General features: G+C 45.3%; 1 protein-coding gene across 3 annotated transcripts; it reads left to right on the plus strand.

Moving 5' to 3' along the window:
• The first annotated feature begins 21 nt into the window (after positions 1–21).
• On the plus strand, positions 22–14,562 carry QTRT2 (queuine tRNA-ribosyltransferase accessory subunit 2). Of its 3 annotated transcripts, XM_075034358.1 has the most exons (8): positions 22–283; positions 999–1,054; positions 3,346–3,422; positions 6,421–6,630; positions 7,570–7,769; positions 10,408–10,559; positions 12,094–12,211; positions 13,210–14,562. In XM_075034358.1, the coding sequence occupies exons 1-8, from the start codon at positions 87–89 to the stop codon at positions 13,469–13,471; spliced, it is 1,272 nt and encodes a 423-aa protein (XP_074890459.1). In that variant the 5' UTR covers positions 22–86; the 3' UTR covers positions 13,472–14,562. The 3 variants fall into 3 exon arrangements, with proteins under 3 accessions (XP_074890459.1, XP_074890460.1, XP_074890461.1); XM_075034359.1 differs by lacking the exon at positions 3,346–3,422 and having other exon boundaries at positions 206–283; XM_075034360.1 differs by lacking the exons at positions 22–283; positions 999–1,054 and adding an exon at positions 4,798–4,896 and having other exon boundaries at positions 3,343–3,422.
• The last annotated feature ends 9,374 nt before the right edge of the window (positions 14,563–23,936 follow it).

Raw genomic sequence — 23,936 nt, forward strand, 5'->3', positions numbered from 1 at the left:
CGGCGCGAGGCTGATGACGCCGCGTGAGGCGATCGGGGCGGGCCGGGGAAGGCGGCGAGGCCCGCGCCGGTTGAACGGGGCCGACGATGAAGGTGAAGCTGTGCGGGGCGGGCGGCGGGCGGCTGGGGACGCTGGCGGGCCTGGGCAGGAGCGGGGCCGCCGCCCTGGCGCTGCCGGGCTGCCTGCTCTACACGCGGACCGGCTCGGCGCCCCACCTCACCCGCGACACCCTGCAGGCCGTCGGCGGCGTCCCCGCCGTGGCCCAGCTCGGCCTGCCCGCCCTGTGAGTACCGGGGAGGGGGGGTGGGGGGGGGGGGGTGTCTGCGGGCCCCCCGCAGCGCTGCCGGGGGGCAGGCGGGCTTCTCGCTTCCCCGGGCGCAAGGCAAAGCGTCCAAGTCGGTTGCCCCGAGGCGAAGGGAGGTGCAGTGACTTAGTAGGAAGCAGGTAAAAGGTGAGGGACCTACAGGGCTGCGTGATTTTTGAGCGTCTTTTGGCCAAACCCCTCTTAGCAGCTTCACGGTCATCTTCCCAGCAGAGTAACCAGCTTGAGAAACAGCCGACTCTCAAAACTAGTTAGGTAGCAGGCAACCGAAGGGGAAGATTAACATCGTAAAGCTTGTTAGAAGCTCTCCCCTCCCTCGCTTGTCTAGGTGTTGAGTGATGCATGTTAGTAATGCTGCCCAGAAAGTCACAGTGTGACTTCATGCTCTCCAGCAAGTCAGCGGTCACTGGTCAGTGTGGGTAAAAGCGCTGCCTTTTTGCCACAGAATTACGAGTGCCCCGGTTTGTAAGCTGTGATCCTTGAGCTCTGTGTCTCTGGCGTTTGGTTCCGTCTGTCCCTGCTTTGCTGTCTGGTAGCTGGATGGCAACTGTCAGCGCCTAAACCAATCCAAGTTCAGACAATGCTTAAGTATGGAAACGGAAGCCTTTGTTATGAAACCACTGATATTTCTTGATAGTTGTTTGTTTAGTTAATGTGTTTCTGTATCTGGTTGCAGGGCAGAACTTCATGAGGTCCTGGAAGAATATAAAGAAGGAGCTGCAAAATTTATAGGTAAAAGTGTGTGTGTTTGATTGTATGTCTGGAGAGATAACAGAGGTGGATCCCACTGGTGTGTTTTTAGGCAGTACAGCAGGCAGAAAGATGTAGGCATAGACTTCCCACGTTTAGGCATTTTCTCACTCAAAGTGTCCCTAAGGAAGACTCGAAATAGCATTTTGTCACTAGTGTGGCCAGAAATCTTTCAAACAGGCTACAAAAATATGTATTGCTTTATTTCTCCTTTTCTGCACCCAGTCTTTTCCTTGGGTGCTCCAGCACTGACTGGGTTGGGCTTAGCCCAAAAGTTGAGACTAGAACTGAGAGAGGTTTTACTGTAGCCCCCAGTCACTGCTGCAAATGAATCTTGCCAGATGCAATTTCTGACTTATTTTGATGAGAAGAATTAGAAGTTCTCATGAAAATAGCCTTCCCCATACAGCTTTTCCAATAGATACTCTCAGGAAATGTATCTGCTCAAGCTGGCTTTTTTGATTCTCATAAAATAGTTGGTTTCATCTAAAGATTTCCAACAGGAAGTCTTTGTCCAGTGTGAAGACTAAACAGGCAAAGCACCCCACATCAAATCAGTCTCAGCTGGTGGACACTTCTGCCTCCGAGCTATTCCTGTTCTGAGAAGATGTTAGGGGAAGGGCCTATGTTGGGTTTGCAGGAGTTTTGAGGAACTAAAGAAGCAGGTGGAGAAGCTCATTTTTCCCCTGCTCTTTGTTCCTGTCAGTTTAGCAGTTGGACTGTACTTGCTCCCTGTATTCTTCTTCCATTTTTCTGTGTTAAAGAGTCACTTTTAGGAATAAACTCAATTTTACTTATGGATAGTCAAATGGAAAACAGTCAACCTTGTCATAGCCCTCAGCTATTGCACCAAGCCTTTGTGCTCTTCGTCAGTCCCTGTACTCCATTCTTGGAGCAGTTCCTGGATGAAATCTTTATCTTAACACCTTGGTGATAAGAATGAGTAAAACAACAGTTCCTGCATTTGTGACTGTCCTGGGTTTTTCCTCTGGTTGTTGTAACAGATCAGTAAAGGCCTGACCGCATGCATTATGCAGCCAAGATCACTGTTGTCAGGCTCGTGTGGCGAAGGAACCTGAACGCACAGTGAATGCAGAGTTAGCATCTTGTGTGAATATCTGTATCATAGCCTCTATTTATATGTGGGGAGGTTCCTCAGAGAGCTGGAGGATGATCAGTCAAGTCAACAAGCTTCTCTGGGATGCTTCATTTGTCTGCGTATTTCAGGCTGCACTGGGTATAGGGTAAATCCTGTCGAAGTGATGGCATGTCTTTAATTTCTATAATTGACAGATTGTTCTTTGTATATGGAATCTAGCAGACTTTGTAGGAAAAAGACCTTCTGAGTTGCTAATGCTTGTATCAAAGCTGAAGTATTTTTATGAATGTTGTATGTGCGCCAGTTCCACAGACATTATGAACATATAAAATAATGTAAACTACTATAATTTTTTAAAATGTTTAAGCGTTTTTGTCCTGTATATGGAGACCAAGCTTTTTTTTTTTTTTTTTTTTTAAACCAAACAAAACACATCAAAAGTTTGGACATGCATTTCATTACAAAAACAAAGTTATGGCTCGGATTTCCAAAGGAAGTTTGCACCCAAATTTCAGTAAGCTTCAACTGCTTTGGGACAACTTACTCCTTCAAGAACAATTGAAAATCTCTTTATCTGAAACTTCTTGGAGGCTTCACCAATTCCAGTGACTATCTGTGAAGAGAAAACTGTATGTCATTGAGACATACTGTCTAGCTTTCTGACATTTGAAACCTCCAGTCTGGCAGGGATGATCAATTTCTCATTTGTGTAGCTGATCTATTCTCTCACTATATGTTGTCCTTCCTTAAAAGTTCTAGGCTCGAGGCTGTTGTTCAGTTCAGATTGTGTTAAATGTCAGATGTCTCCCATGTATCAGTGGAGTGGTCAAGTGAGTCAGCTGTTGGATCTGGCAGACTTTAGTAGCAGGAGTATTAATCAAGAAGAAACATAAATAAATCTCAAAGGAGCTATGTAGGCTGCAGAACCAAAGGGTATTGTTTGATGGTTTGTCCTAATGCTGCACTCTCCTCCCTGCAGCTAGTAAAGCTGGGGAAATAGTCTGCCACCTTTGGTGCTGGGAGATCAAATGAACAATATTTTCTGTGTCAGAATGGATGTACTTGTGTGGGGGAGAATACCCTGTTCCCTCTTGCAAATTTACAAACCACATCTTTGCATTAGCTTTGTTTTGGTTCATGAAACTCTGTTCTGTGTCTGTTGCTGCATTCTCAGGTATGCCAGACGCAGTGCTGTATTGCTCCCTTCACGACCCAGTCACTCCCTGTCCATCTGGCTACAACACTAACAAGGTACAGTAGCTGTAAAGACTTGAAAGGGTCTACCTGAAGTTCCCAAAAGAAAGCTGCCAGTCCTCCCCTCATCTGTGTGGGTGTGCTTAGACAGCCACAAGATTTGTTATGCTTTATTGACAAATAAATCTTTGCACAAAGAGGAATGTCATTTACATGCTCATACCTCCAGCTAAATAAAGCTGGACATTTTCTTACTTGGCAGTGCATTCCCTGAACAGTTAAGTGGCAATTCAGATAAAAAGGAGAGCTCTGGACTCCCATGCCGTTGCAGTTAATATGGTAGTAAAAGAAAATACATGTGTTTTAGCTTATATGCTGTACAAGCTTCTGGTGATGCCACTGATAAGCAATAAACCTGAACCCCTATGTGTGTATTTACAGTCTGCTACAGGCCCACAAAGGGACTGTATGGTTAGGACTTAGTATTTCTGCAGGAAGGTGGCTCAGCAATCCAGGAGTGCGTAGTGTTGCAGATGTTTGCCCGTTCCATCCCACAGGCACGCAAGTGCCCCGAGCAATCCACGCACTACCTGCTGCCTGCCACCGCTTTGGCCTGGAGGGGCCACTCCTGGCACCTGCTGAGATACGGTCAGTCCCAAGGCCTGTTTGGGTACGATTGTGTTTGGTGAAAGGTCACTGAATGACACGAGATAACTACAGCCATCCAGCTATCGGTGTATATTCTTTGCTGCTGGGAACCAGGCTGAGTCCCGTCTCTCTGCAGGGAAGGAATTGCCTGAAGCTTGTCTCACCGTTGTGCAGCTATGAGGTTATAGCAGTGATCTAAACTTGGGTATTGCAGGTTTGATTCGGCTTTTGTGGTTTTTTTTAAGCTGGTGTGTAGCGTTCGCTACATATCAAGGTGCCACACTTAGATCACTGGTCGGCCCGGACCAGGGAAAGAGACAGATAACACACACAGTTTGAACGCCAACTTCCGCCTTTTATTGTGCAGTTAATTCCTTTTATACTAACAAGGGGAGGCGGGATTACAGGTACATCACAAGGCTGCGACTAACCCTCTAACTTTCCGTGACATCGCGAGATCTTCCGAACGCCGAACCCTACACTGGTGAAGATTTTTGTCGTCTTGTTGCAAGGCCTTCTGCAGCTGAGTCTGTGCTGACAAATACTTATGAAAGCTTTTTGAAAGCAATGGGACAGAAAACTCTGGATTCTATGCCAGAAAGCCTGGCACAGGCTGGATTTAAATAATCATGGGGTAAAGCTCAGTTCTCTAAGCCTCATGGCTATTTTATTTATTAAAGCAGCTTTTTTCCTCTAGAGAGCAGAATGAAGATAACTAGACTTGATTACTTTCTGTGTCCTTTGGCTCAAACAGTTCTGACTTTCCTCCGTCTGCCTTTACCAGCTGTTCCTTGATGCTCTCACATAAGAGGCAGCAGGTACTAACTGGCCAACATGCTGCTGCAGAGCAACGTATAGCTGCTGCGTTCCAGTTATTCTGCAGGTACTAATTTGGGATCTCCCTCCTTTGGATTTGCTTTATTTTTTTTTTAAATTGGAAATTTGCAAAAATGTTGTTACTTTGGAGACTTCTGTCTGTTTCTGTGTTACTCAAGTTTAGTGAAATTGGCTGATGAGGCCAAAAGTGATCGGGAAAGATGGATGGACAAACAACAGACGTGTGGTGTATTCGTGCAATCCTTTTGTTTTTTGTGGAGACCAGACAAAAAAAAATTGTTCTGCTCATATTTTTTGCATCAGCTGATCAAATTCAATCTGTGAATTAGTATGCATGAAAACTGCACTGCTTAATCTGTCTGTCTGCCATAGGCTAGGAGAATGTGTTTAAACCCCCAAGCCCCCAAAACTCCTCATAACACTTCAAGCTATAAGCTATTTCTGATAGCTGAAAACTGATCCTTATTTAAAAAAGCACTAATGGCATTAAAGATGAAAAGAACTAACTTCTAAAGGGCTGGAGCCCAATACTTAACCTACTTGAATACCCCTTTAAAATTTTGGAGCAGCAGTGACACAAGTCTAACAATAATACAGCAAAAGCAACCGCCAAGCTGCACTCACAGATAGGTTAGTTACAGATTCTGCAGAATAAGATGAAACATGGTAGCATGCATAGTGGCAGTGGCTGCAGTAGCATTCTGCGAATCTGAATGTTCAGTGAATTGAATGGTGGCATCTGCTAGCTCAGAGGTGTTTGGGTAACATAACCTTTTTGTGCAGGTGTTTTTGTCTTGCTTTAAAATCTTTTGAGGGTAACAATGGAAGATGGGGGCCCACGTGCACACACAGAATGGAAAGCGTGTAAAGAGACCGAGATGACCGTGTGTGAAATCCTGATGAGTACTTGCCATTTCTTACGTTGTCTCGGTTTGAAAGCTGTGTATTTCTTTTGCTCTTGGCATTTCAATCCCTTCTTAAGTGGCTGGATTTGGGACCTAATATAATACTAGATTCTAAGATTAAATTGCCTAACAACCTTCTATATTCTTCCCTGTGTGTCTGTGTGATTTATATATACGCGTATATTCACATGGGTGGTATGAATTCCCTGCCCTGATGAGGAGAGTTTCTCGGTTTTGCATTGTGTACAGAAAACTAGTGAGCTGTATTTCCCATTGCAGCCTTTGCTGCTTTTCATGAGATGACAACATCATTTTGATGGGAATTAAATTTTCTTTTATTTTAATTTTTTTTTTCCCATTCTGCCACTAATTTGTGTGATGATAGGCCAGCTGCTCTATCTCAGAGACTTCCAAACATGTGGAGAAGTCACTGTGTTACTCTTTGGTGAAACCATCAAACTCATCTAAGAAATCCCAATTCAGACATTTATCTCTTTTCACTCATTGTGCCAAGTGCAGCCAATTATCTGAGCCATGCTCCTGGAGAACTTACCTATGAAGTATCATGCCAGTACCTGGCATTTCACTAGAGCAATTCCTTCTCTCTGACCCTTAAGATCCGTTAACCTTTGCAACTAACGTTCATCCCTGTTCTTCCTTGACAGACAGTGTCCCTGTGGGGAAACTCAGGGCGCATGGAAATGACAGCTTCCAAGTTCATGGACATACAGCGGGCCATCCAGCCAGACTGGTTCCAGTGCATCTCTGATGGAGACACCGTTTCTGGGGAAGGTGGTAGAAAAAGGGCCAAGAAGTCTGTGGATAGGTCGCTTTCCTTCCTGGATGTATGCCTACAGCTGCTAGAAAAATCACCGGTAAGGTCCCCAAAGTATCAGGGCAATAGCACCACAGCTGCTTTTTGGTCTGTGCTGCATGCTGGGCCAGTTCCAGGAAGTGATTTAGTAGGAAATCGTGTCACGTGTATGTATCAGAGGATGCCCAGGTGACAGTCCTGGATGAGGTATAAGCAGTAGCACAGTGGGTTTTCCTTCTACCATTCTCTTCACTCCTGCACCAGGGCACCCATCTCTACTAGTTGAGGAGAACTACTTTTTAAAAATTTTTTTCCACTTCTGGACTGAGGTGCATTTCTTTCACTTACCTTCATGCTATATACATGGGCAAAGTAGGATCTTCTCATTCAGATTGAGAAAACCCATCTTTTTGCTCTGAAGTCCCCTCAGTTTCAAGTCAGGGAGGACTTGCTGGAATTTGCCAGTGCTATTTTTTATTTCTTCTAGCAGCTTTGAAATTTCCCTCCCTTTTGGTGAAAGGGGACATACTATCTGAGTCTGTACTACAAGGGAAAATGCGTGACAGCAGCTGATGTTGGTATCCCCTGAAAGGCAATTCATTGTGAGATCTGGTGTCCGACAGCCAGGATAACGGCACCTGCTTTGTATTCTGCACTGACACGGGTAGTGCTGAGGGGCCATCTATAAAAAGCTGTGTACAGTGATGCTCTGTGGTTATTGCCTTCTATAGGGAGGTGTGAAGAATGGCACCAAAATTCTCAATGAGTTAGTGTCAAGGTAAGGAGCAAAATCTTGTCTCTCCTAATCCTATTTCTACCTTACACTTGACTTCACAGTGTCGTGTGGGGAATAGGCTTACATGGGATGAAACACTGTGGCTCTGGCAAGTTCCTGGGAATGTGGGCCTTAAGTAGCAGGCATCTGGAGTCTGGGCTGTGAGATGTCTTGTGTGTCTTTGGCAGAGCACACTCTAACACTTGTGGCTTTCTCCTGGGCCAGGAACTACAAGGAAGTGTGATGTTTGGGGCAATTGAAGGTGGAGATATCTTGGAAGAGAGGCTCAGATCAGCCAGGGAGACTGCCAAGCGACCTGTGGGTGGCTTTCTGCTAGATGGCTTCCAGGGATGTGCCATGGCCAAGGAGACCAAGTTGAAACTGATAGCTTCTGTCACAGCAGAGCTGCCAGAGGATAAACCGAGGTAAGTTGTGTGGGCAACATCCCAGGAAGTCCATCTGTCCTATTATGAGGAGCGTCTAGAGGCTGCTGTGCAATATCACTGTAGGAAATAATCACTGTATTGCACAGTTCTGTGTGTGTGCCAGGCTGCATAAATTCTACCACTGTCAGGCTGCAGTCTTCAGCCCTTGTTTCAATTTTTAGCTGCAAGTGGCACCAAGCTGTGCTCACATTGTGGGTTTGAGTATTCCCCACATTTGGAGAATAACCAAGATTTTAGTTCAAGTCATCTTTACTTTTTTTGGAAGAATTACAGGTAGGATACGTCTGGGCTGCTTGCATTTGGCCTCGGAGGCCGTGGTTTACTTGAAGTTCAGCTCGAACAAGAACATTATTATCAGCGTATTTTACAGAGACCTCTTATCAGAAAAACTGTCGTATTTCCAGTTATCTCTGGTCTGAACTGGAGGAGAGTAGAGAAGGATGCTGACAGAACCAGACAGTCCTTACATGATCTTATGGCAGCCAGCTCTGACCTAGTACCTGAGGCACTGAGCCTGTGAACTACCAGAGGTGGTACAGCCTGGCCCAAACCAATTGTATTCTTTGCTTGGACTAGCACAGTGTGGGGATTGTTGTGTATTCAGAGTTGTTAGTTATGCCCATCAGATCCATGCCAGAGACTGAACAGGAGTGGCAGCATTCTTGAGTCTTACAAATGACTAACTAACTAAAGACTTCCAGAAAATGTGTGCTAATATTTGCTAGTGGTTCAGAAGTGGGGGTGTTATTTAGTGTTGAACTGAGCTTGCTGGCTTTTGCATGGGTTGCTCTTACAAGAGCAGCTGCAACAGAAGTAGTATGGGTACTTTTTTCATCATTTCCTGAAGAGAGTGACTCAGGCCCCATTGTCTTTCTGTAGCTGTGCTGCCTTCTGCTAGCTGAGCATTGCTCTGACCTAATGGAGTTCAAAAGGAAACAAAATGCAAGAGCATGTGTCTGGTGTTGCAGTTTGTTCATGCTTAGCGGTGCCTGGGGTTTGAATTTTCCTGACAATTAGAAGGCTTGCTGTGTTGTTGCCATCCTGTCTGGCTGAGCTACTTAAAAGATCCCCTGGGAGCATTAGAGTCAAATCTGCTCAGCTAACCTTAGTGGCTACCAGTGCATCTGCCTCATCTATCACATAGTTTGCTTGTCTGGTTAAGACAAGTGTTTCTGACCTCTTTGAGGAAGAAAGCTGGTTAGCCCTAGGGGGTCCTGTAAGTACCTCAAGTGAGTTTCAGACAGTCCTCCTTTCTTGAATCACCCTTGCCCTTCTGGCTGGAGAGGTTGTTTTGCAGCTGTGTTCTACCCCAATATGAAATTCTCTAGAAGACAAACATTTCTTGTGCTTCACCCAAGAAGCAACTGCTTTTTGTGTGATGGTGAAATGATCTTCTGAATGTACTCTTTAAAGTCCTTTCATGTACCTGAAGATGCTGAAGTCTCTTGGTAAAGTTTATTTTCCTTTTCAATAGCATCAGAAAACTTGCAATAACAAATGTTTGTCCTTACCTGTGCAAAGATAAGTTTTAGCAAGTGGTTTGATCATATATGCAGAGCTACTGTTCTAACTATTGAGTATCATTTTCTCCCTGCCATGAGAGCCTGAAACGTAAGACACTCATGCTGCAAACTTCTCCCGTCCTTATTCTGTGCTCATCAATTTAATTGGAGTACTTAGAAAAGTAACTAAAAATGGCACCTTGTGACTTCATTTATCAGCCCCTGTGTATTTTCCTAATTATCTGTTTAGATCGTTGCCCTACATTAGCTTCTACTGCTGTCAGCCCAGCCATGCACCTGCAGGAGAGCAGGCACTGCTCTGTTCTCTTCTGCTTCACCCGCCCTCAGGGAAGCTGCCAGCTAAATTTTGCTAACAGCAGGATCTCTATTACCATTGATGGCAATCCAGCTGGGCTCTTTCTGGCTCTTAATGCCATGTCCCAGGAGATGTTATAGCCCAGGTTTTTGGGTAAATCATTTGAGCAGGTAGAGTGTAAAGAGGAGGGAAGAATAAAGCAAGGAACTTTTCTCTTTCCAGTGACATTTTTCATTAGTCCATTCTCCTCCAGGCAGTTCTCCAAGTGCTATATGATGTGTCTGTCACCAGAAGGACTTGCATCTTTGACCAGCCATCTACTGCTGTCTCTGCTGCTCTTGATCAAGTCTTTTTAGACTGTCTCCTAAACAGTTACCAAGCAAAGGTGTCCATGTGTCTGGAAACTGGTAGTTCCCTGGGGCAGAAACATGACCAAGGAAAATACTTGTTCTACAGCTTAGATTTAGGTGAATTTTGAATCTAAGTCTATTTATGTATGTGTGAAAGAAACCAAATCACTTCAAACACCATGAACAGAATGAGTTTTTTCCACAGTAAATGAGGGATTATTGCTGTCTTCCAAATGGCAGATAAAGAAAAGCCTGCCATGTACTGGATAGATTAGAGGTGGGGAAATGGAAGCACACAGGATTCTGAGTGATGACTCTTGTACCCACTTGCCTTTGGTTAGCAGTTGCAGGGATAAAATACACATGCTGCAGGTTTTTCTTTTCCTTCAGGTACCTGCTTGCTTCTACTCAGAATATTCTAGATTTGTCTTCTTATGTGTCTCTTACAGAATCATCCATGGTGTAGGCAAACCAGATGAGGTACTTGACTGCATTGAAAGAGGAGTGGACATTTTTGAGAGCTTCTTTCCCTTCCAAGTGACAGAGCGAGGCTGTGCCTTGGTTTTCAGTTATGGCTGCCATCCAGATCCTGAAGCAGCAGGTAGGCTTCTTGATGGTCATTACAATTTTTACTGCATCAGCCAGTATTGTGGCAAGCATAATTCATGCTTTGGAGGAATCTATATTTGAGGGTTTTGTTCCTGAAATAAGTGCAGTAACCACTGGAAAAACAGGATTCCACTGTTAAGTGTTGCTTTTGAAGGTGTGATATTTTGGCGTGAAACCTGTTGAGGCCTCAAGTTTGTCACAACCTAGGATCTGAATGTCTGATTAGCCAAAATATGCTTCAGTATTTCTTAAACGCTTACTGAATAGAGGGGGTTTTGTTTGACACCATTGATAAATTTTCTGTTACCATTAGCATGAAGGCTGGACCTATTAAGTGGAGATCTAAGATACTTATCTCTAGAATTAACTGAATATGTGTCTGGTTTAATATATTTGTTTTTTAAGTCCCTTCTTCTTTCTAGCTGACAGAAGTTAGGGATCCCATTTCTTTGGGCAGCTTTCCTCTCTGTCCTTGCATTCATCAGTTCATATCAAAACAAAAGTATAAAGATGTTCATAACTCATTACCTCATTATGCTGTGAGATGGGAGCATGTGTATCACCCATTAAAGCATCTATCAAATGTGTTTCAAGCAGCTGTTTTGTTTTGGCCTATTAAATGTTTTTAATACAGAAAAACATTTTGCATTTTTCCTCCTGGGTAGAACCTAGCGGCTTTTCATGCCTGGATAATTCAACACCAGCTGAATAGAACAGAACGTCTTGCTTCTTTGTGCTTGCTGCAATTTTTTTAACCCTTCTCTTTGTTTGTTGTTCTTTACCTTGTCTCACCTTATTCTTAAATCGTAAGATTCTGGGTAAGGACAATCTCTTTGTTCTGTGTCTGTTTAACGCTCAGTAGACATGGATTGTGCAAACAGTAATACTGATGTTTCCAGATACATCTCTTGCTTAAGAACAAACCTAGGAATGCAAACCTACAAAATTATGGGGTGATTTTTTTAAGATAGACTGCTCAAAAGGCAGATGTGGAATCTATATCTTCTGCATTAGTGCTACCAGCCTCTTTTGATTCCAGTTGTTTATGAAAAAAAAAAAAGCATCTAAGTCTTTGAGCCTGATGACAGCATGGAAAGTAGAATGATTGAGTGCAGATGAGTTGCCTGTCTACTCTAACAAAATCTCAATAAAATCAATTTGTTCAGATGATTGCATTCTATTCAGCATGCAGTTCAGACTGGAAATATTTTTGACATTTTATTAAGAATTCAGCTCAGTAGAGCAGCAAAAAGTTATACTGTTTTTCAGCTCTAACTCTTCATTAGGTTTAGTAGATTAGTTTTCACCTGTCTCTTGCTGTTTTAATCATCTAAAATTGTATTTGTGTTAACTAACCTCTGACAATTAAAGAAAAATAGTTGCTTACTGTAGGAAAGAGGTGGAAACTTGTGGCAGGAGTTCTTATGTGGTGAGAGAGTAGCGGAAATACTTACTGTAAGGTTGCTACCCTTCCTCTGCCCTTGCTGTCTGTTCATAAAAGACTGTTGTCTTTTTATTTAAAACAGTTTTAAAACAAAATGGGGCCCAGGACCTGGAGAAGAATGGTGCTGAAGAAGACCAGGATGAAATCTCCAAAGCTGACCCAGAAATGACACCATTTGAGATATTTCTGAAGGACAAGAGGTATGTGAGTTTGTGAGGAGGGTGCCTGCAGCTGTGTCACTAAATATGATGGTTTTGTCCTCTGTATTTGATTGCATGTGGTCAGTAGCCGGATGGGAAACTTCATAAAACATGAAGGTATTGAAGACAGTACTTCTGGACATTGAATGGAGAGTGTTGGACAAGCGTTCTAGCTTGTTATCAGGCAACAGTGTATGGCTGAAAGCACTGTCTTTTGCCTGACCTAAAGCCAGGGATTTTCTGATCGTTTATCCAGCAGACATACTGTGGTCATAACTATGTTCCAGCTGGAAGACAATAGGTTCACAAAGGTTACCTGGGGATCATTTTGCTCTTCCACATCTAACTTGGGTTATCTAGGGATGCTAGATTTTACTTAAACTATGGAGAGCCTCCGCTTTCTGACTCAGTTTGGGCAGCTGCAGAGCAATTCTGCAATTTCTGGATACTTCACAAAAACTTTGGCCAGTGTTACTACCTGTCCTTCCTTTTCTTTTCCACAGCTACCGCTAGGCTGTCTAAGTAGACGACTGTGTTGCTTTGCTCGATCCTCTCTCGACTTTGTGAGAATGGTGCATCTCACAGTAGAGGGAAATACTGTTTTGTGAATAGTGGAATTGGTAAATCCTTGTTTCTGATAGCTTCCTCCTTCATAGACTGTGTGATAGCTAGTTAGGTGTGTCTTGCACTGCAGCTTTTCTGTCAGGGAAGGCACAGATAAGGCCTTTCTCTGCTGTTAGCTGTGATGTAGTCAAAGTCATCCTCTGACTTAGATGTGTGGACTTTTGCCTCTGTAGTGAGTTCTGGCATGATAATTGAAGTCCTTTGTGCCAGTGGTGCTGGTCTTAGATGTCAACGCATCTTACAGCAGCTGGATTCAGGCCCTCAGGACTTCAAGGCTCAGGTCCCTGCATAAGGCCATGTAGTAACTGGATACTCTGTATTGCTTGGATGGGTCTTCTTACCTTTGATGTTATCCAACATTGCTTCCTCCTTAGATACCAAGATGATTTTGGTCCTTTGCTGGAAGGATGCACCTGTTACTGTTGTCAGAGGCATACTCGTGCCTACGTCCATCACCTCCTCGTGACCAATGAGCTGTTGGCTGGTGTCCTGCTCATGATGCACAACTTCCAGCACTACTTCAGTTTCTTCAGTGCCATACGGGATGCCTTAAGAGACAATAAACTGGATCAGCTGAAGAAGCTTGTCTTCAGGCAGGTGCTTCAAGGCCCAGCAAATGTGAAGCCAGGCCAGTGAGTTCAGAGAGAGGATAGAACAGGTTGCAGGCCACATCCTTATCCAGTGGGAGTGTGTAAGGTGGACTGCAAGCAGGGTAACCTGGACCTGTTAGTACTAAAATGGTTTCCTTCCTGGAGGGAATTGAAGGAGACATTTGAAGATCATCTCACTTCCTGGCAGTGAAGGAAGATCTTATTCAAACGTCCCTTTTGGTTAATTGGCTTGGTGCATTCTTGGGGTATGGAAGAGCCTGAACAGCTCACAAGACTGGTATGGATAGCTTTGTTTTCAGTTGCTTACTGTTGGTTTTCCATGTGGAAGGACAGAATTATTGAACTTGCGATTTGAAGAAGAAGCAGAGCATATGCTTAAAATTAATCCAACTGCCTGGGGGCTCAGCAGCTGTTTGGGACTCTAATTGCACACCCAGCGGATATTACAGGTAATTATTTTTCTCGAAAATCCTAGTGGTGTGGTTGTCCCATCACACAGCTCCTTGATGAGAGATCCCACCTCAGTCTAACACGCTGTTCCTTGTGGCCATTGCCAGCATCTGTGTCCCTGAAAAGAACTGACTGGATGTGCTGCTGTGTTCATTGCCACAAGGGACTGTATGTATACTTCTCTCTCAGGCTGCCTGCAGTGCAGAATGTTCTCTGGGCTAGGAGGAGCTCCTCCACGTCAGCCTGGCCTTGAAAACCCCTGCCTCGGGAGTCCCAGTCTGTGACATGAGAGACAGAAAGAAGAGAAAGTGTTTAATCCATGTCCTGCTATAGAGGTTTTTTGACTGTGTACCCTTTCACCTGTATGGACTAAGATTTCACTCCTGCTCTAGCATGTGAATGATAATGAATGTACCATTCTTTCCAGCTATCCTAGCACTGGTCAAATAGCAGGCTACACGAATGTCAACATGAGATGCAGCTGTGGAAGAGATGTATTGCAGGAAAAGTCATTTAGAAAAGATTCTTGTGGCTCCTTGTTTTAAAATATGACTTAGTTATGTCACATTCCTCTTATTCAGTTTTTTTAATGCCCCTTACTTTGGAATCCTGGATTTATTCATTTTATGTTACAAAGCAACAATAAAAAAATTTTATTATTTGTTACACTGGGTCCTCATTCTGTGACAGAGGTGGTGTACCAGAGAGCTTGAGTGCAGTGCTTAAGAAGATGTCTCCTGGAAACTTGACCTAGCAGCCTGATGGAGGACAGTGATTCATCTAGGAGTAGGATCCTGTCATGGAGCAGGGGTCCAAATAATTTGTTTCAAAAGAACACCATAATAGGCTTGGAAGTGTTTAAGAGACCTGCCGGTCCCTCTCCTGTAAGAACTCTACTACCTGCATTAAGCTTAAAAAACCACAGTTAAAGTTGCTGGCCTTAAAGCAATTAAGGATTAACCTGCAGTTTGCTTCTCTTCACCACTTCTTTAATGTTTTAAGATCTTAATATCTCGCATCAGAATGACTTTACCAATGAGTATAAGGAGTTTTTAGCTTCCCTGTCAGCATTGCCTGTGCATCCCTATCTCCTTGGGCAGCTACACAATGATGTCAGAGTCCTTTCTACCATTCCAGCCTTATCCACTGCATTGTACTAACTACATTTATGTTCCACAGGATCCTAAAGAAATGGTGCAAAGACTGCTTTACTGTTGTCTTTAAACAGAGATTACTGGGAATAATTCAGCCACAGAAACTACATAAAATACAGGACTAACGTTCTCACTCCAAGAAGTATCTTATGATTTTTAATGTTGATGCAGCACTGGGAAACTTGGAGATGGTGTCCTGGATATACAGCATGAGGTAGAAGGTCTGCCTATCTTAAAGGGCAGGGAATTCTAATGAAACAAAAATGTTTTATGCTTCTTTCAAGAGGAATGCAGGATACAATGGTAGTGTTCAGACCTTGCAATGCTTGTTTCTGCAGTGTCTCATTCTGCAATGTTGCAAGTGTCAGTGCAAAACCTTATGGGAGGGGACAGTGACTGTTTTAAAACTTCGCAGTCACTGACACTTTCTATCCACATAATCGCCAAAATGCATGAGTCTGCCCAGCCCTCCTGCACCAAAATGCTTGTGTCCAAGAGGTCTGTCGGGGATGCTCTGTGAAGACATAGAGGATGAGGGATGCTAGCTATTGTGTCCTCCTCGCGTTGCCTGCATTCTTCTTGGATTGGTAGCCTTACTGCTCGTTTTTGAAGTAACATTTTGTATCCTTTGGGAGCTAGCTGTGATCAGTCTCCCCATCCTACCCCACCTCTGTGAAGTATTAGGATTTATTTGTTCTTCTTTGTCTCCTGACCTGGGTGTCCTGAGAAGCTACACATTGCTGTACTGGGATCTTAGTGACCGGCTAAGATAAGTGTCAATAACATGCCGTTCTCAATAACCCTTCCGTTCTTCCTTCTGGCCTTCCGGTCTTTCCATACTGCTGTGTTCCTGTTCATTCTCCAGTCATACCAATCAGTTTTTCCTGTTACGGTTCTCTGCTTAGCTTGTGTGTGTGCATGTGTGTACCAGAGCTGCACAAAGTGAACAGTTTCCTATTGGGCAAAATTTGACCAGCTGCATCTACTCATCATGTTACAAACACAGTAACAAACTGCACTAACCCTGAAACAACCTTAATGTGTTGTATTTACACAAGTTTTCAATCTGTCAGTCCTCCTAGTTCACATTGTAAAAATTAAGCACCATTCTTCATGCTAACTTAGAAAATATTTTATTTTATGTCCAAGCAGAGATCTAATTTCTTTCAAAAACAGAACTCTTGCCCTAATATGGGGAGGAAACCTACGTGAAGAAAACTACACTTGTCATGGAGAAGTGAAAATTGAAATGAATAAGGAGTGGAAAAATTTCTGTGCTAAATTAACTTTACTTAGCGCAGAAGACTGCAAAAACATCCTTGACCGCCCCAAATGGCAGAATACAAAAGAGTAGAGCAGAATACAAAGGAGATGCTGTGTTACAAAAACATTAGACCCTTGAATGTCTTTCCCTTAGCAACTTTTAGTGTAACCTCTCCCTTCATAAAGAAAAATCTTTCATGCTCTTCTGTTTCTGATGAGAATAACTGGCAGGACCACACGTTAAATGCTAAGTCCTGTGCCTTTCTGACCACTTCATCAGTATTCTGCTCAGTAACTTAACTCCTTTCAGAGCTATTTTAATATTGCACACTCTTTAGCAGTTTCAAAGGTATGCTTTAAAATGTATTAAGGAAAAAAGGAATCAAATTAGTTTATCACAAAAGTGTTTTCTCCTTCAGGTATGTAATTTCTTCCCACAAACATTCAGCCACCCTATCCATCTTCTAAATTACTAGGACATGGTGTCCATGACAGGTTCCATCAAGCCTTGTCTGACAGTTTCTAGGTCTGCTCTTCTGTGGCTCTACAGGATTGCAAGAGCTGCCCAAGACTGGAAGTGTTCCAGCAGGGTGTCCAATTTGTTTCTACATCCCTTAGGTCCAGAGGGCTTTCAGATCATGGGGTTTCTATGCATAGAAAAATCGGTTCCAGGTATGCTTCAGAGGTGCTTTTAAGCATTGGGTAGCTATTTTTTTTTCTTCCTGAACCCTGTTGATTTTTGATTCATAAGCTGAGTTGTCAGGCAGAGGGCCCCAATAAAATGTTTAAACCTTCCTCCCAGTAATTTCAGAGAGGTTTCCTCTGTGATATGGAAGGCATACACAAAATAGATGATGGTGCAGGCCAGTTTAATGGTCTTATTTGTAGTACTCTGGGGTCACCTACATAATTCACTAGGGACCTCATCTCTTTTCTGGTAATGCAGCACTCACTTCTTCAGACTACTAAAGCTGTTCAAGCACATGTTACCATCCTTAGGCACACTCTGTAGGCATGATAGGACTTCTCAAACAAAAAGAGAATGAAGTTAAATCCCTTTGAGAAGTTGGATTTAGACTGGCAAAATCGGTGCTGACACAAAAGTGGTTAACATCTTCCTGCAGCAAAATGTTCTTGTTTCCCTGTTGATGTTGTCGGTGTGAATGGTGTCTGTCAGAGTGCCCAGTCTCCTCCCCAGTGGCGTATTGTCTGGGAAAGGCAATACCTTCCCTGCCTCACAGTGAGGTGATGATGAACTGCCTGGTTACTTCTACATCTGTCATCTGTACGATTTAATTAGACTGGTCAGGTGAAGGTGCAACACAGTGGGATGCTCTGTCACGCTTCTGATGTACTCTCTCCAGCTCCTGGCCTTGCTCACTGCCCATCATTTCAAAAACTTCAGAGAAAGCCTGCTCTGTTCAGCAGCTCTTTGTGTGTCTGAACACCTTGCAGAGCTCTTTGGGAAGTAGGTTTGGATGAGAAGGGGTTATCTCGTTAACCAGGGTTATTTCAAACTTCAGCCTCAAAATTTAAGAACTTATGTAGTGGGGACAGGGCCATATATAAAGAAATGATAACTAGAGGCATCTGGATCTGCCGGACAGCTCAGGATTAGCCAGCTTCCTGTCTTCCCTATCCCCCTGCTACTGTGTAAAGCATTTTCTGGTCAAGGGGATGGCCAGTGCACCGGGAAAGGCAATGGCTATGGTTCACGCCTGCAGCAATACAGGACAAGGTGTATCTCACCCGTCCGTGCTTGCAGAGCAGGTTGATTTGCAGACTGGTGGTCAAGAAAAGATCTAAAAACTACAGCCTTTAGATGTAATGGCCCAGCACAGATTTTCACAAAAGAAAGGAGTGGTTTCAAGGTCCTCGGCCAGAGTTCCTGGGCACATTCCAGCACTCTGTGTGTGATACCTTCTGCTCTGGAGTTGACTGCCTTTCTGAGGTACTGGACGTGGATGGCAAAGCACGACGTGAAGGTGGCTTTGTAGCAATGCTTTGCGCTCATTGCTCCCTTCTTCCAGAGGAGAACACCTGGTTTCCCTTTTGATGAGGTAATCGGGGGAGGTGTGGAAGTGATGAGGCCAACATCTTGCAGGAAGTCAGCAGAAGCTGCAAATCTGTCCTGAGCTTTTTATACTGCCCTTCCCAGACCTGAATGCAACCGTCTACAATGTAATGTCAAATTTAATGCTACTCTGTGATGAAAAACAGCTGAGGAAACCAGCCCTGAGCAACTGGGATGGGAGAGAACACAGAGACTGGCAGGCAGCCGAAGCCTTCAAAGAGATGCAGCATCTTCAAGGAAGGGAGCAGGAGATGGAGCATCTGGGAGGAAGGAGCATAGGCAAACAGGATGCTTAGGATTTGGCAAGGCCAGCAAAGAAAGGAGTGGGAGCTGTGCAGTATGTCCACGTGTAGCATTGCCAACACCGAGCTGCAGAAGACACTGGCATGTGCCTTTTTACATCCCTTGTTTCATGCACGTCTTGAGGAGGAAGAATCATTCTGTTGTTGTGCAGGAAGTTTAGCAATGGCTGCTGTTCTCCTGCTCACAAAGGCAAAAGGCTACAAAGAAACACTGGTGGCCTTCAGACCTGACGCTGAGGGGGGACTGAGTGTTGGACTTGCCCCTGATACCTGCTCCCCTGTTTGCCGCAGCCAGTGCCATCACGAATATTCCAGGGAGTCCTACAGCATTAACGATCCACCCAGTTCCCTCTGCCTGTCCTTCACAGACAGACAGAAATGCTGCTGCCTCTCAGCTGAGGCATCGCAAGGTGAGCAGTCCACCTGCATCACAGCCCTTCTGCCATGGCATAGGGTGGCAGAAGGAAATGTAAGGTCCCATAGTAAGTGTGCTTCTGCCCAGTGGAAAGTAGCCTTTATTTGTGCTGTTCATTTCACCATGCTCACAGCTGCGGGGTAAAACTTATCAAAACTGACAAGAGTCCCCAGGGCAGGGAACCAGAAAGGTCTCCCCCACATCATCAAACATACAGCAGCCTGGTGCTTGTCTCGCTGAGATGCTTAAATCATTATACTGAAATTAATTTTTAATTATGTTCGTTTTCTTCTTTGGCTCTAGGGGTTTTCTTTTTCTTTGCCTCCCATTTCCAGAGGCATTCAGGGACGAGATGAGACCAGTGACTGGCAGGAAGAGATTCACTGATGTGTGGCCAGAATCATGAAGGAGGCTCAGGAGAATTCCTCACTTGGGCCTGGGAGAAAGAGTATCCCTGTTGGAGAAAGGTATGGTTGGCATCAGAGCTGATGGGGTCCCACTCTGGTGCTTGAGGTGGTATGAAACCAAGGAAGGGTGGCATGAGTGATGCCAAGAAAGCAGAACAAGAAAGGTCACTGCTCTGTCTTGAGTTGAGATTGACTGTTTGTAGAGTAACAGAGCACAGCTGGATCGGTGGCATTTGAGATTGAAAGGCAGGATTGGTCTGGGATAGACCTTCTACCTCCTGTTCAGTGTCATTCAGCAAGATGTATGTAGCAGCTGATGCTGACTTTGAAGGAGTACTGTTTCAAATCCCTCACACCTTGAATTGCCTGCAGCCTTTTGAGCCTTCCTTTGCTCCTAAGGCAGCGGGTCAGCTGGTAAGATACCACCAGGAGATGACAACTACGTTAATTCATTATTACCATAAGATAAGGGCATTGGTCTGGGAAAGAACTGATGTGCCCATTCTCTTTGGGAGATGAGACACCTCACAGCCAGGAGTGTTTGCAGGCTGAAGGCTGCCAGAGCCTGTCATCACTTCGTGAGCAAACCATCACACACTTGGCTGAAATTAATCAGATTGGTACCAGCATCCTCTGCGTGTCCGCGATTCCTATTTGTAGTTTTCTGAGCAACACCATATCAGCAGCCAGCAGCCTGTTGATCCTTCCTCGAAATGCTGGCATTGATTAGGCGTTCTGGAAAAACCATCACGTCAGTAACAGTGACTGAGACAGGGCTTTGCATTGCAATAAGCTTAAGCCAAGCTCCGTCTCGCCTAAGGCTGCCCCTTGCAGAGGAGCTGCTAGCCTGAGCAGGTTGTGCTGACCCCAGCTGTGGACAGAGGACCAGCCTGGGGAAGCAGGTCCCCAGATCACTCTGATCCCCCTCAGAGAGGCTGCAATACAGCAGACTCCAGGTGCACTCTCCGCCAAGGGAGAGCTGCTTGTGCTTAGCCTAACAGCGGGGTCCAGCTGAGCTCAGCTGAGTAGCTGGCCAGCCCATCCCCTAAGGAGTCTAAGGAGGATTACCTGGGGAAGCGGGGTTTTCTGCAAGAATTTGCTTTGTCTTTGTTGTAATCTGGCAAATGCGCGTTTTTAACGTCTGGCTGCAGCTGGGATTATTAGGATGTGTCCAAGAGCTGCTGCAAGGTGCGCTGGAGCATGTTGGCAGAGCAGTGTCACCTGCAGAGCAGCGGGACTGTGCCAGCGGGTGAAACCCGCCTCCTCCATCATTTCCTTGCCTTCCCAGCACGGCAGCTTTCCCTCGTGGAAGATTGTTGTACCTTCTGCCCCATGGGCCTTTGTGCTCTCCTGCTTAAAGGCTGCTGTGTGACCTGGTGCCTGTCGTGCCTGCTGCTGCCTGTGAGGAGGGAGAGTGTTTTATGGGTTTTTCTCTCTTTTTATTTTACAATGTAAAGCTTAACATAAGAAATGCTGATTTTAGCTCTATATGGCTTCAGTTTGGTGCCTGGTACCATTTAAGGTTTTAGTAACTTGGGTAACCTGTGTTTTTTTGCTGCTAGATCTGAAGTTTAAATTGTGGCCCTTGAGAACAGAGCTGAGAGCCAGGGGGCACACGTGGGGCTCTGCTCTGTGATGCACATCTCCTGTTGCACCTGAACCCAAGTAAGCCACAGAAGTAGTTACAATAACCACCATATAGCAGCCTAAATAGAAATTTTTGGTGGTCTGTGAAGGGGTGGCAGTGAGCTATGGAGATGCTTTCTGCTTGCTTCTGCCTGCCATGCTTGTAGGAGTGAGTGACTGAGAGCTGCTTGGGATGGGTTTTGTCTTGCCTTGTTTTCAGATGATCAGTACTCACCTTAAATACCCTCTACCATCATGGCTATCACAAGGCAGCCTGAGGAGAAGTTGCAGATTGAAAGGCACCATGGAGAGCAGGTTGCTGCCTGGCCAGCTGTCCTTTCCAGCCCAGAGTCAGGCTCTTACCACTTACTCTGAAGAACTTCTTATTCTGAACTACGGATTCATAATCCATTTTATTTACGTGTTTTATGCTCTAAAAAAAAGGCGCCTCAGAGCTGCAGCCATCGTCGAGGTCCCCCGTGTCCCTCCAGGGAGGGCACTGGGAGGTGCAGGTACACGCCTGGGCGGGTTGTGCTGTTCAGGAGCCCCCAAAGAGCAGCATCCCAGGCGGGAGCAGCAAGCTTGATGCATGCAACGTGTGGCACACCTACCACAGGCGTACCCCTGGGGAGCCCCAGGTACATGTGGAGGAGATCAGGGTCTCCGTGGCCTTGTCCGAGCCAGTGTGCGGTGCTGCGGGAGAGCTGCATGTGCCTGCTAACCTGAGCGAGCCTGCTGAGCAAGCCGTGGGGGTATGCGGGCCCAGCGGCTCATTCGTATGGGCTCCTGCAGCTCAGTCGGAGCCTATGGCTCTGCGAGCTGGGACACATGTCTGCCTGGAGAAACGGAGGCAGGGGATAAATGGTGTTTTTCAGTCCATTTCTCAGGCGTGCTGTAATTGCGTCTAGACAGGCAGTACTTGGATGGCTGCCTCATACCTTGCGGGGGGGGCTGCTGTTCCCAGTGGGTTTTGCCAGCTCTCCTTTGTCTCCAAAGGGTCTTCACTTTCCTCCGCTACAGTAGAGATGCTTCCTGGCTATTCTGTCTGCTGGCTCCTTTACCAATGCCATCCAGCACAGGGGACCTTAGGTATCCCATTCCTGCTGCCTGGTGGAGCAGAGTGAAGGTGAGCACAGACTGCAGGACCCCTTGCTGCGCCTGCACGTCTGCTCAGCCGCGCTGTTGGAGCAGGTTTCCTGACACCGGGAATTATTTACAGCCTGCAGCGGTCTCTGAGCTCCCTCTTTCTCTCTGTGGGAGAGGACCTTTCTGCATTCTCCAAAGGTTTTTCTAATGTGACTATCAGCATGTAAATGAAACCCTGCACAATGCCTGTGGCTCTTCAGCAGAGCACAGAGTAACGGCTAACCTCTCCTCTTCCAGCTAGTCGTGGAGCCAGGGGAAAAGCACCAGCAAAGATGAAAATGGTGTAGAAAATGAAGGTTAGGAGGAGGCATTTCAGTTAAAAAATGAGGGAGTGTGGATTTTTCTACTGTAAATAATGAGTGGGGGGGTTGTGAAGCACAGGTCCTGGGGGGCTCCTCAGCTGTCCCTCTGGCTTTCTGGGGAGGACAGTGCACCTTTGTGCAATCAACTGGTTGCACCTTTGATTGCTTCTGTTCCTTGGCCTTTCCTGTGAGGCCACCTGTGTTCATACTGCCACAGTAAAACTGGGCATGGAGCTCAAGCAGTATTTGAGGGAGGGGGAGAGAGAGATGGTTTTATTTTGGAGCTGAGTTTTTGTAATTGTGCGTGGGGTTTGTGGTGCTTTTTTTTTTTTTCATCCATAGCAGGTTATAGTTCAAGAGGATGCTGTTTGTTCTGTGATCTGATAGTTCAAATCTAAATTATTAAATAAAGGACGATATTTTTAGGCATAGAACTTTCCCCATCCCTCATAACTGTGTGGGTACCAAAATAGTGCTTGATCATCAGCCACAATTCCTGTTGCTCACCTCTATCCTGAATCGCCTTGGGGATGACTGCTTGAAGAACAGGTTCGAATTCAAGTAAGATCAGACTGAACATGACACCTGAGAGATGCTAGGCCAGGGCTTGAAATGGACGTAGTCACCCTTTAAAAGATCTTTTTCCTTGTTTCCACCTTTCTGGCAACTGTGTGTGTAAAGCAACTGAAACTGGTCTCTGGTGGTATGTGTTATGAAGCATCTTAATGAGAATTACTTGAGCAGCAATCTGTCCACAGGTTGATTCACTCGATTGATACCCCCAATATCCTGTGTGCTGACTACCTTTGGTGCTGTCCTGCACCTTTGAGCAGATGGAGTAACACTTACAGCAGCCATTGATTTCTTTCCCAGATGCAAGTAAAATACAAGTAATAATAAAGACCTCTTGTGGGTGTCCAGGCGGATGATAGTATTGTACCGGGAAGGTGTTAAGAGGGCTACGGTGAGAAAAGGCTTATGGAAGGGCTACGTTCACCACAAAGGTACCAAAACTTCCAACTACATCTGTGTTTTATTGGACTAATGCAGTTACAATGCAGTATGGAGGGCACCTCCCCAAGCCAACAGCACATGCTGTCCACGAGCACCTCCTCCCAAAACCCAGACAAACAAAAGAAGAAGCTAGAGCTCTGCTGTGTGCTCCAGAGGCTGAGGACAATGGTTTTGGCTTTATATTAGGAAAGAGAGGAAGCCCTTCCCAGACGGAGGAGCTGTGGCATGGACACAGGCAGAGACAGCACACACAGTTACACCCAAAGCTGTCAAACGAGCACGGCTAACAGCACAGCTAAGCTTAGTCTTGGGAGTGAGAGCTGATCCAGTACAGCGA

Source organism: Buteo buteo, chromosome 8 (assembly GCF_964188355.1).
Source record: "Buteo buteo chromosome 8, bButBut1.hap1.1, whole genome shotgun sequence".
NCBI lineage: Eukaryota > Metazoa > Chordata > Aves > Accipitriformes > Accipitridae > Buteo > Buteo buteo.

What these genes read in the sequence shown, in the direction of transcription:
- QTRT2 (XM_075034358.1), top strand. Translation starts at nt 87, where the DNA reads ATGAAGGTGAAGCTGTGCGGGGCGGGCGGCGGGCGGCTGGGGACGCTG. An exon ending in CAGCTCGGCCTGCCCGCCCT is followed by an intron (nt 284 to 998) that starts GTGAGTACCGGG and finishes ATCTGGTTGCAG; the next exon opens with GGCAGAACTTCATGAGGTCC. An exon ending in AGGAGCTGCAAAATTTATAG is followed by an intron (nt 1,055 to 3,345) that starts GTAAAAGTGTGT and finishes CTGCATTCTCAG; the next exon opens with GTATGCCAGACGCAGTGCTG.